This window comes from Sinocyclocheilus anshuiensis, unplaced genomic scaffold, assembly GCF_001515605.1.
Source record: "Sinocyclocheilus anshuiensis isolate Anshui unplaced genomic scaffold, SAMN03320099.WGS_v1.1 scaffold807, whole genome shotgun sequence".
NCBI lineage: Eukaryota > Metazoa > Chordata > Actinopteri > Cypriniformes > Cyprinidae > Sinocyclocheilus > Sinocyclocheilus anshuiensis.
This window is the reverse complement of record NW_015551077.1, coordinates 298,792-311,715: the sequence shown is the minus strand read 5'-3', so window position 1 is coordinate 311,715 and position 12,924 is coordinate 298,792. Positions and strand designations below refer to the sequence as shown.

The following is a 12,924-nucleotide window of genomic DNA, read 5'->3' as shown; positions in this document are numbered from 1 at the left end:
TTTAGTCTTTGCAACTTTAGGGATCTTATCTATTCACGAACAGCTTGTAACACTCCAAAGACAAAGGAAAACTTAAAATCGCATCATATGACCCCTTTAAGGCACACAGAACGTCTAAGTGTGTCCATGTTGAATAAAATACTCACCTTAAATCTAAATCATCTGTAAATCCAGCACTCGCTAGCGGAATTCACCTGCCGATATAGCGCATATATGCTTATTATAGTTGAAGACACGTCATGAGTAACAAGGTGACAACTTTGTTATTCTGTTCTCGGTCAAGCACGAGGATGAAGGGTTTTCCAAAAGACAAAGGAAAACTTAAAATCGCATCATATGACCCCTTTAAGGCACACAGAACGTCTAAGTGTGTCCATGTTGAATAAAATACTCACCTTAAATCTAAATCATCTGTAAATCCAGCACTCGCTAGCGGAATCCCCCTGCCGATATAGCGCATATATGCTTATTATAGTTGAAGACACGTCATGAGTAACAAGGTGAAGGGTATTCAAGGTATTCTGGTGAACAAGGTATTCTGTTCTCGGTCAAGCACGAGGATGAAGGGTTTTCCACTAGTGCTTTCAGCACTACCCGTTTAATTGATACCTGAATTAGGCCAAAGTGGGCCTATACCAAGGTTTACATCAAACTTCATAAAGTGCATAGAATATCATGAAATTATTATGGTAAAATAGTATTATTATGATAAAGGCCCCAAAACATGGGTTTGCTATGGTATTGCATCCAAATAACACAGTATCACCATGTTAAACGTCCAACAACATCAAAATAACATTATACATGCCCAAAAAACTTGGTATTACCATTGTAAATAGCCTACAACATGGTCTTACCATGGTATCACATCCAAATTACATGGTGAATGCCAAACAGAATGGTTTTTACCATGGTAATGCATTAAAATAAGATGGCATTACTATTGTACATGCCCAAAACATGGTATTACCATGGTAAATTCCCATAAACATGGTCTTACCATGGTGTTGCATCAAACTAATGCCCTAGAACATGGTCTTACCATGGTATCACATCTAAATAACATTGTACTACCATTGTAAATGCATGACAGTAAGGGTTTACCACGCAACTGCATATAAAATAACATGGTATCTCTACAGTATATGCCCAAATTCAATAGTATTGCCATGGTTAACGCCTCAAAACATGGTCTTTCCATGGCATCGCATCCATAGCATGGTATTATTATGGTAAATGCCAAACAACATAGTTTTACCATGGTAAAGCAGCCAAATAACATAGTATTACCGCAGTACATATGGAAACAAGACATTTCTACAATAAATGCTAAATAACATAGTTTTACAACGGTACTGGGTCCAAATAACATTGTATTATCACAATACATGAGTAAAAACATGGTTTTACCATCGTGCTGCATCCAAATAACATAATATTACTACATTATATACCCAAAAACCATGGTATTACCATGGTAAATGCCTAAAAACATGATCTTTCCATGGTATCACATCCAGAAACATTGTATTACCATCGTAAATGTCAAACAACATAGTTTTATCATGGTACTGCATCCAAATTACATAGTTTTACCACAGAACACTAGGACAAAACAAGATATTTCCATGGTAAATATCAAACAACAAGGTTTTACAATGATACTGTGTCCAAATAACATTGTATTATCAAAGTATGTGAGCAAAAAACACAGTTTTAAAATAGTGCTGCATCCTAATAGCATGATATTACTCCAGTATATGCCCAAAAAAAACGTTATTACCAGAGTAAATGCCTCAAAACATGGTCTTTCCATGTTACAACATCCAAAAAACATGGCATTACCACAGTACTGCATCCAAATAATATAGTTTTACCACAGTACATGTGGAAAAACATGGTTTTACCATGGGAAGGGAAGGATGGCTTAGCAATAGAGACTTACATTAAGGTGCTCTGAGGTAGTAAACATAAGCTCTTCATTAGACGGGTCCAGCCTGTCGAAGAGTATTGTGTCGGCTCCTTTTGAGTAAAGCTTTAACTGCCCCTTTGGGTTCCTCACTGCGGAAGAGACAGGAAATGAGAGTGCTACTTATAAATGTCTTAGTATACAATAAAACAGTTTCACCAGACCAGACAGCTATTGATTCCTCTATGTGAAAGGATGAATTATGCACACAGACCCATAAAAAGAGATACATCAGGGATGATTCATAGCTTTTGTGAAATATTAAAGGTGAAATATTAAAATACTAGACTGTGAATGTGTTTAAAATGAAAAGACATGCTTAAAATATCTCATAATACAACTAATAACAGATGAAAAATACAATCAGAACCTACCAATAACGCTCATTCTCTTCCGTACATTGTTGAAGTCTAAGATGGCCAGCAGCTGATAGGTGACCGCTTGACCCATCTCATATAAAGTGATGGTTTCTGGCGTTCTGGACCGAAATACGAAGCCGAAGTTACGCGCAGCAGTAACCAGGGCTCCTTCATCTGGAGATTGTGCCTGATACACCAGCTCCCCTTGAACAATCCAGTTCAGAAGCATTTCAGACAATTCTTCTTCTGCATATAAATCAAAAGCGCTACTGGGATATAAAGATATTTAAGGTGTTTACAGTCCAGTTTACCCTCATTTCGTTCTTCTGGCATGACGGTGTGGCAGAGCGCTAACAGACGGAAGAATTCCTGCACCAGAGGCTCTTCCAGCTTGATGGCCTCGACCAAGCTGCTGTCATGGAAACGGAATTTCCGGTCCATCAGTGGGTTGAAGGAGAAATCTACACATGGTGTTTTCTGCAAGAGTCAGAGACAAGCGTGACTGCTAAATACTGCACCAGACTGAAATTATTTTCAGTCTGGTAAGACCAGTTACCATGGTAAGACCATGTTGTAGGCTATTTACAATAGTAATACCAAGTTTTTTGGGCATGTATAACGTTATTTTGATGTTGTTGGACGTTTAACATGGTGATACTGTGTTATTTGGATGCAATACCATAGCAAAATTATTTTTTACATTCTAATATATAACAACACATTTTTTTTTAGAATAATATTTTTATGCTTTTTCAATTGTAATAATAATTATTTATTATTATTAATTTACATAATTTACAATTGGTTTCATTACCTCTGTAATATCCACTTTATGCCCAAACTCGTCATAAACATCACCTAGACAAACAAAAGCACAGCCATCAATAAATATACCCACTTGTCTATAAGTGTGGATGTATAACAGGAAGTGTTCAAGCGTACCGTAGGTCTTCCCATTGATGGAGCACTTATTAAACACCATGATGTTCTGGGTGAGAGTGCCTGTTTTGTCTGAGAAGATGAACTCCACCTGGCCCAGCTCCTCGTTGAGGGTGGTGGTCCGCGCCTCAGCAGGAGTGTCCTTACGGCTGTAGTACATTCGTCTGTCCCAGTTTATAAAGTAACTATGGCCCAGCCGCAAAACTTCTACGCTGTAATATAAGTTTAATGTTATTAACAAAGACTTATATTAGGTGTTTTATGAAAACCCTGAACTGCAAAGTGGGAAAAAAAGTTTATTTTTTTCTTTTTCACTCATATGTATAATACAAAGGAGTTGTGTAAATTTGTTGTCAATCCCCTCTATACATGTTCTCTATCATTTTTTCTCCATATATTCTCCAGTCAACACATGAGAAAAATAGTTTGCAAGCTAAAAATTAGAAAATTTTACCTTGCAGTTCAGGGCTCATAACCCATGGAAGCATTTTAGAAAAACATAAGAAGCCACATAAGAAAAAAATCATGCTTTGGTAAATTATAATATTGAGAATAAAGAGTGACAAAAAAGTTGAAATAATGAGATACTAAGACACAATTATGAGATAAAGATCAAAATGATCACATATCAAGTGAACTAAATTATTACATAGAAATTCAAAAATATGAGATAGTCATAACTATGACATAAAAGTCAAATATGAATGTTAAAATTATGACAAAAGTTGACAATATGAGATAAAAAGTCATAATTATGACAGTCAATTATGAAAGTTGAAATTATGACAAAAATTTTAATTATGAGATACATATATTATTGCATTAAAGATATATAATTGCATTAATTATTGCATTAAAGATGTCAACATGAAATGTTATCTAATAATTTAGACTCTTATTTCATAATTATGCTTTGGTAAGTCATAATTATTACATAAAAAATTGAAACAATTATTATGGCTTTTAATGTCATAATTATGACTTTTTATCTAATCATTTAAATTTTCATAATAGACTTTTATGTCATAACCTCGTAATTTTGATACACCAAGTCATAATTATCAGATAAGAAGTTGAAATGACGAGAGGTTAAGTCATAATTATAAGATAAATAGCAGAACTTATGACATAAAAAGCCATAATTGTGACATCAAAAAGTCATACAACATTTTACCTCATGTTTTTGACTTTTTAAGTTATTAACCACTATGATTTACCAAAGCTTTTTTTTCTTATGTGGTGGAAATGGGCTTCCATGCATAGCACATATACAATTTAAGGGAAATTTTTCGTCAACATTTTTCTAAGCAAATGATATTGGGTTGCCACTTGATGGTCAATGTAAAATCTGGGTCCTGAACCAAACTAGTTTGCCAACACGTTGTGTAATCTGACCTACCTAACATATAGTGAGATGGGTACGACAGTGTTAAGGATGATAACGTAGGACCAAAAGGTCAGGAAGCCAGAGAAGACTGCATTAATGGTGAGTTCCTTCCACTGAAGATACTCCCAAAAGTTGCTGCCTACTTTCTGCTCCCAAATAGTGTTTCCAATAGCCAATATAATCCCCATACAGATGAGAAATCCAAAGATCTGGAAAAAAAACAAGAAACATTTCATCATATTTTGTCTTCTTAACACATGCAAAACCCTTTACAATAACAAAATGAACTGCCCTTTTGAAAGGCTGACGGCATGAGTAAGTGAGATGCTACATGTCGATCAATCCCAGCATGCCGCTCACACACTCACCCACAGAACTAAGGTGTTCATCAGTTTATCGATGCTGGTCCGTTTGAACGTCGTCCTCCCACAGTTTTGCATCAGCTTGGTTTGAAGTCCTGACGGAGAAGCACAAAACCCAGAAGACTCACAGAACGTAGCTCATCTCAGGACAGATAATAGTGTGCTTTAGGAGCTGAGCATAGTTAATAACGTTAATTACAGATGAGGCATTCAGCATGTCTCTGAGGAACATCTACTCAAGACAGCTAACCAATCATCCGTGAAAATGCCATTCTGCTAGGACAATTAACGGAGGAAAATTGAAGAGATGTACCTGCGAAGATAACCAAGCCGAAACACCACTCAGTGTTACGGAGAACGCAGCCCCTCAGGAGCATTTTCTCGTTATCCAGTGGGTACTTGTTATCTTTCCAGTACAGAGTCCCTGTGAACTTGTCTAGTTTGTTGTTGGGCGGCTCGCAGATGACTTCCTCTGGGAGACACGTTCAAAGACAACACGTAACTTGAAGATGACGCTGACATTCATTCAGAAGCAAATAGTGTTCAGTTATTTTTGGTTCATCAATAGCTTCGGCTTTTCATTGTTACATGCATTTAGCCTGACATTTTCGCCTATTGGTACGCCATCCTAAAAGACTGATGATGCGTATAAACTAGGGCTGGGAAAAAAATAGTGATTTCTCGATTTTAACCGATTCTCATTTTTATGAAACAATATCGATTTATAAATCCCAAGAATCGATTAGTCTAGTCTGCCAGATAATGAACGGAAAATTGTAGCGTGCCTCTCATCCAATAAATTGCAATAAGCTTTGTGATTTGTTACTTTTGATATGAAACAAAGTCTCAGATTTCAAATTCTGTCCATTTTATTACAATATTCAAATATTAAATGCCGTTTTGGCGCTGTTTAATGTGGAGTGACAGATCGCTGTAGCGCCTCGGTTAGAAGCAGCAGCATGAACTGATCGTCTCCTCCGCTTTAATAGCAGTTACAGCATGAAATAAACATGAATGAACATCTGAAGGTGTGTTAAAAGAAAGAGTACAATTTACCGAAATCTGTATCCTGTCTCATGTAATCGCTCAATCAGTGTTTCAAACACGGAAAGACGACAATAGCTTGTAAACAAAAACAATATATCACGTAAAGGCACATTTACAACAGAAAAAACATATTCGGTGACCATAAACTCATTAGTCAGCTAGAAAAATGAACTCTAGAAAGGAGCATTTTGCTAAATATGTGCACCATATGTCATATTTATTATAATTTTTTAGTGTTCTTCAATATTTATGTTTGAATAAATTTGTCAAGATTCGTCAAAGTGACAACCACCATTTAAATGTTTATATTTCAAAACATGAATTGGAGTAGAAATATAATTATGTAATTTAAAGTTAAAGTTAGTATTATAACTTTAATATTACAAAAACTTTGAGTATATTTTAAGTGTTTGTATACAAATCAGCAAATTTCAACCTTCCATTTTATTGACTCTCAGTTATATTTTACAGCGTTAGTTGAGAGATTTTTTTTTCCTTGAGAAAATTTGCCTTGTCCTGTACCTGATATATATCCAAAATAATCAATATTGAATTGAATCGAATCGAATCAGAATCGAATCAAATTAAAAGCTTGTGAAGGATAATTGATTCGAATAGTGAAATTTGTCTCAAAACCCAGCCGTATAAACGCAAACCAGCTAGCGGATAACAACTTGCTGCAGATTATCCATGTGGGAAAGGTCATCATTTCAACAAAAAGAACCACTTAGTGTAGCAACTACTCTATGTTTTAAATACATTATAAAAATACATTATATAAATATGTCAAAGCATTAAAAGCCCAACAGCATTATATGAAATAAAATAATTTTAAGTTTAAATACTAAAATTACTGAAACTAAAACTGAAATAAAAATAAGTTAAAGCTAAACAGAAAAATATTTACAACAAAAAATACTAATAAAAATGACAAAGCTACATAGCAAATTTTACCCCATTTCTAATAGATAGATAAATAAATAAAATAAATAAAAGCCAAAATATAATATAAAAAGCTTATTTAAAACATTATTAAATACTATAACATTATATAAATAATATTAAAATAACATTAGTTCCACTAGTTAATTTAGTTGAAAAAAGTCCACCAAAAGTCTCTATATATTCTGCTATTTTTTAAATTTTTTAATTCGGACAGGATTTTTGCTGTCCGTTTTATTGTTCCCCATGCTAAAAGTCCACTCACTAAATAACACATGACTAATAAGCCAGATAATTTGATCATTCATGTTTGTAGCACAAGCAATGTAGGATAAGTGTGTTTAAACCCTAAACAGAAGCACTAGCATTAGTGCTTCTACTTAGCAACTGACAAAAACATTATTTTTCCAATTTGAAGCATGCAGTGGCTATACTCTACATTTTAATGGAAGCCAAGTGAAAACACTACAGATCTCATTACAAATGGTCCATGACAGCTTCTAAAAAAATATGCTCAAGCATACCAGAGGCCCCATGAGACAAAGCCACAGAGATCAATCTGATCAATGTGACAGATGCAGTAATTGTTTATGTTCACTCATGTTGACTCAAGTTCATTTCTGTTGATGGTGCCCTAATCGTGTGTTTGAATAAAAGCTTTACCATTGAAGTCTGCAAGCTTCGCAACATCGTCCCCGAGGTCTGAGGTTACAGTCAAGGCTTGGCGCACCTTCAGGTTGGTCTCTCTGTTGGAAAGAGTCGATAGCATGAAAGAAGCTCATGTTCACGTCAAGCTCTCGCTGCTATACAGTCACAAAATCGAATCTGAGATGTGTGTGCTGGATGTTGAACATGCAAGGCGATATTAGCGCCGCTACACATTTCACAGTAAACTTCTCACCCATCAAGCTCTGCAGTCTCGATATAGCACAGTCCATAGGGCTCACTGCTAGAGAGGAGGAGAAGGTCAGCCTGTAGACAGCAGAGAGAGGAGATGCTCAAAATCGTGTGTGCTAGATGAATCTACTCCAGATAATTCTTCACCATACAGTGCTTTCGCCTGCTAAAGTCACAGATAATGCTAGTCATACTGGGATCATCCAAATCCATGCAATGGAATAGTTTTGTCTATGCTTTTTGCATCAGTTTGATGGTATGGTTGTTACATTTAGGGACTAAAGTTGCGCTTAGAGCCAAATCAACCATATGGTAAGAAGTTTGGTGAATTTGGTGAAATTTCTTGCAGTGACTGGGGGAAGTCTGAACATTCCTGATAGCAATTTTGAGATCTACCTGTCCAAGACCAAACATTTTTTCAATTACATTTCTGCTAATAACTGTTGAACTTTCAACCAGGGGACCGGAGCCCACTAGGGGGTGTCAGAATTACTTAAAATGTCAAAAAAAAAAAAAAAAAAAAAAAAATCTTTTGGAATTCTACAATTTTATTAACACAGGTTCTGTCTGATAATTGTTTTTTACCTTCTTAGATTTTAGGGGGGAAAATTTTATATATATATATATATATATAAGTATACTTTATCAGTTATAGGCCATAACATGAAAATAATTACTGACTTACTGTATCAACCAGAATTTTATTTTAAACTGGTACATTCCTAATTTGTTTTTCAAAGTAAGTACATACATTAATAAATTAATAAAAAATTAATAAACAAATAAATAAATAAGTTAATTAATTAATTAAAATAAAATAATAAAAATGATTTTAGACCAGCTTTTATCATTAGAATTATTTCATTCCAAAATAAATAAATAAAAAATGAAACAGAAACTAATGAGTTTGACCTTAAAGACATCCATCAAGAAATTAATCTAGATCTTGACAATGTTTTCACCTATTGAAATGAATCAGTATCAGAGCAGTTTTTGACAAATATATTGTAAATTAGGGTTAAATCTGCTCATAACCTTTGGACTGATATGTGGTTAGTACAACGTGCATGATGTGACTACCATATCTGCTATATTTATTATAAATATAATAAGCTATATTAAAGTTGGCCTGTTTGGTTGTAGTAAATTAGGAAAAGATTCAAACTTACAGCAACAAACTGATTGTTCTCAAGTTTGATGATATCACCCACTCGCACATTCATCCATTTCTCATTCTGCAATCTGAAACAGATTAGGTTTGTCCCATCACAAATCATTTTTCATTTCCTAAACATCTCTTAAAGCATTTGTAGTTCAATAATTGTATCTCAACAGCAAGAGATAGAGCAGAAAATTCTGATACGTGGCATAAATGCACTTACTTTCCTTTGATGAGTACCTGAGACTGCCGGGTGTTGACTTGTTGATCACTTTTATGGCGGAACTGAAATCCAAAACAGATCAATCACAGCAAACATCAGTTCAGCTTAATTCCAGCAGCCCACAGACAGCGGCCTGTCTTTGTAAATTCAGTATTCAGAGACATAAAGATCAACAGGACAAGAATAGATCCTCACATAGTCATCAGTAGCATCTTTGACAGCTGTGATAGCCAACACCAACACCAAAGGCACAATGGTGGTGAACCACGAAAGAGAGGAGATTTCTGGGATTAACTAGAACACACAACAGAGTATTAGTGTTGTGCAACAATAAAGCGCTAGTTCACACCCCCCCCAAAAAATGGACATAGACATCGAATGTCATGTCATTCCAAAGCTATATGACTTTCTTGCTTCTGTGGAACACAACAGAAGGATGGTTTTGTCCATATAATAAAAGTCAATGGAGTTCAAACCAACTGACTTTTATTTTATGGCCAAAACAATTCCACAGAAGAAAGAAGGTCATACAGGTTTGGATTGACATTTTCACTTTCAGACTTCATAGATCCTGACTTTTAATTAAGAACCAAATCCATGAAATTCAGGATCAAATTTATAAATGAGGCTCCAGATTCATCTTCAATACACTGATCTTGTAATTTCACAAGTGACCTTAAAAGGCTGGCAAACCTGCAGTATCAGCAGTACTAGGAAGTAGGCATTCGCAAAACGTTGAAACTGCTCGAACAAGTTAATGGGCAGGAAGGTGAAAACGTTGTATTTTGCTGTCTTGATGCGATTGTCCTGGGGAGAAATTACACAGATAAAAAATAATAATAATTCTGACTTATTATTATGGAAAAAATATAATACGTTTTTAGAACAACGGAAGTTGACCACAGTGCTTTATACAGTACTAGTCAAAAACGTTTGAGTATTATTATTATTTTTTTCTTATTCTCACCAAGTCTGTATTGTTTTGTTTGATTTAAAAAAATACAATAAAAACAGGAATAATGTGAAATATTATTACAAATTAAAATAAGTGTTTTCTATTTTAGTATATTTAAAATGTAATTTATTCCTGTGAATTGAATTTTCAGCATCACTACTCCAGTCTTCAGTGTCACATGATCCTTCAGAATTCATAATAATATGATGATTTACTGCTCAAGAAACATTTATTATTATTATCAATATTGAAAACCTTTTTTTAAGACATTGATACATTTTTTGTGATGTATAGGAAGTTCAAAAGAACAGCATTTAATTGAAATAGAAATGTTTTGTTACATTATAAAAGTCTTTACTGTCACTTTTGACCAATTTTGTTAATTTCTTCAAATGAACACACATCATAAATTCAAATGTCCCTGTTCACAAAACTGCATATTAATGCAAATCCATTCAGATATGAACCGATCCACATACAATGGTACGATCCATACATAAATACATTCTGGTTATATTTCACAAACAAGCCCAATGAGTTAGTTCTCAAAATTACATTTAAAAATGGGCTGTCACATTATGAAATCATTAAGATTTGTTCTAATAGTAAAACATGAGCAGTCACGTCCATAACACACTTGACAATAAAAGACATTTACAGACTTACAGCATAACTGAACCTCTCATTGTAGTCGCGATCGTTGGCTCGAACATGTCGTTCCTCCTCTAGAGTTGAAGAGAAGTTTAGTTTAGTAAACTATTAGTAAGATCTGAGCTTCCAACAAGTACATTTCCATAAAAAAACACAACAGTAGTGAACTTTCTTAACCAACATGCACTAACACCCAAAACCAAAATCCTTATGTGGATCTCATTTCCAGTATCTGTTTGTCTACTAAACTGATCCTCCTCATAATCTCCTCTTACTCAATTTCTAAGGAACCATAAATGGGCTCAATATTTTCCAAAGCGATGTCTATGAGATCATCAGTGAATATCACTCAGCAAATGAGGGAAGTAAAAATAGAAAGAGTGTAAGTGAGAAGCTATCATTGATTGATCAAACAACTTCTGGAAGAAGTTTCCATAGATGTAATCCAGCTCTTCCAGTATACATCCCCCGTTTATCATCTCGCTCTCCCAATCCCACAAGTCCTTGCAGCTCTACCTTGTCCGGGTGACTTTGAGCGTGGGTTCCAACCTCCTCTCCATGGTACTAACATCCATAGCCATCGCAGCGCCATTGCCTGTTTGCAATGTCATTCTTCGAGCGGCAAACACAAACGTTCAGGCATTAGATTCAACTCTTAACTTCACAGAGTCATTAACAAGAGAGCCAGTCAATAGTGCGCAGTCTGAGGTTTCTGCTTTCTGTTGGGCAGCTAGTTTCGTGGTATGTAGCAGACGTTGCCTACACTTGTCTGTGAGTGTGAGAGATTGAGACATGTTTTCCTCAGTCCCGCCTGTGGAATTTCATCACCTGCAGGGCTTGTGCTTATTAGCATAAAGCTAATCCTAATCATTTACTAGCTCTTCACTGAGAAGTCAGTGAAGCGTCTAGCATTATAAACACAGGTCTTGTTTTTGGAAAAGCCTAGAGGAATTTTTTATTGCTCTGAAGTTGCTCTTTCATTTTTTTGGTAATTAAAAAGGTTTTACACATAAAGGAATAAACAGCACTGTTGTGAAAAATCATTAAAATGAGATAAAGACCCTGACATATCAGTCTTTAAGAAAAATCTGTCATGTTCTGGATCCAACATTATGAACTACATAAATATAATATTTTATTCTTTATTTTAATTTCAGTTTAGTATATTTGTGTTAATAATAGTAATATATTACATGATTATGCACAAAATTTACACCACTGTTTTGGGGTCAGTAAGTTTTTTTTATTTTTATAAAAAAAATAGGAATTAATATTCAGCAAGGATGCATTAAATTGATCAAAAGTAACAGTAAAGCTATACTATACTATACTATACTATACTATACTATACTGTACTATACTATACTATATAATCCAGAGTCTGGATTTAAAGGAATAGTTGATCAGAAATGAAAATGATGTATTTACCCTCAAACTACTTAAAATGGCTTTTTCAATCAACCAAATGAAGAAAATGACATTCAAAATGTTTAAAATAAGAACAAAAAATAATACAATAAAGATATACTTTATAAAATACATATTCTCTATAAAAGATAGATATACTCTATAAAATACACTGCCATTCTTTTTTTTTTTTCAGCAGAGATGCATTAAATTGTCAGTATTTTATTTATTTATTACAAAAGAATTATCTTTCAAATTAATTTGCTGCTTTTCAACTTTTCAAATAATCCTGAAAAAATGAATCATGGTTTCCACAAAAATATTAAGCAGCACAACTGTTTTCAATATTGATTTCTGAAGGATCATGTGACACTGAAAACTGGAGTAATAGCTCCTAAAAATTCAGCTTTGCCATCACGTAAATAAATTACATTTTAAAATATATTCAAATAATTTTAAATTATAGTAATATTTCACATTACTGTTTTACTGTATTTTGATCAAATAACTGCAGCCTTGCTGAGCATATGAGACTTCTTTCAAAAACATTAAAACATCTTACTGACCCCAAAACTTTGAACAGTAGGCCTACTTTTAGTATTGAAAATATTAATAATATATTTTTTA

General features: G+C 34.2%; 1 protein-coding gene across 2 annotated transcripts in view; it reads right to left on the bottom strand.

Moving 5' to 3' along the window:
* Window positions 1-12,924, bottom strand: part of LOC107662444 (probable phospholipid-transporting ATPase IM) — a 42,421-nt gene that overhangs the window by 10,458 nt on the left and 19,039 nt on the right. The window contains exons 3-17 of one of the 2 annotated variants that reach the window (XM_016452468.1): window positions 10,906-10,964; window positions 9,978-10,091; window positions 9,480-9,578; window positions 9,285-9,346; window positions 9,072-9,144; window positions 7,907-7,977; window positions 7,669-7,751; window positions 5,330-5,488; window positions 5,023-5,111; window positions 4,667-4,863; window positions 3,271-3,479; window positions 3,143-3,186; window positions 2,628-2,805; window positions 2,344-2,532; window positions 1,946-2,061 (exon numbers count right to left, since the gene is read on the bottom strand). In XM_016452468.1, coding sequence (XP_016307954.1) covers window positions 1,946-2,061; window positions 2,344-2,532; window positions 2,628-2,805; window positions 3,143-3,186; window positions 3,271-3,479; window positions 4,667-4,863; window positions 5,023-5,111; window positions 5,330-5,488; window positions 7,669-7,751; window positions 7,907-7,977; window positions 9,072-9,144; window positions 9,285-9,346; window positions 9,480-9,578; window positions 9,978-10,091; window positions 10,906-10,964 — 1,742 coding nt within the window. The remainder of the gene's footprint in view (window positions 1-1,945; window positions 2,062-2,343; window positions 2,533-2,627; window positions 2,806-3,142; window positions 3,187-3,270; window positions 3,480-4,666; window positions 4,864-5,022; window positions 5,112-5,329; window positions 5,489-7,668; window positions 7,752-7,906; window positions 7,978-9,071; window positions 9,145-9,284; window positions 9,347-9,479; window positions 9,579-9,977; window positions 10,092-10,905; window positions 10,965-12,924) is intronic. The other variant, XM_016452469.1, reaches the window with a different exon arrangement.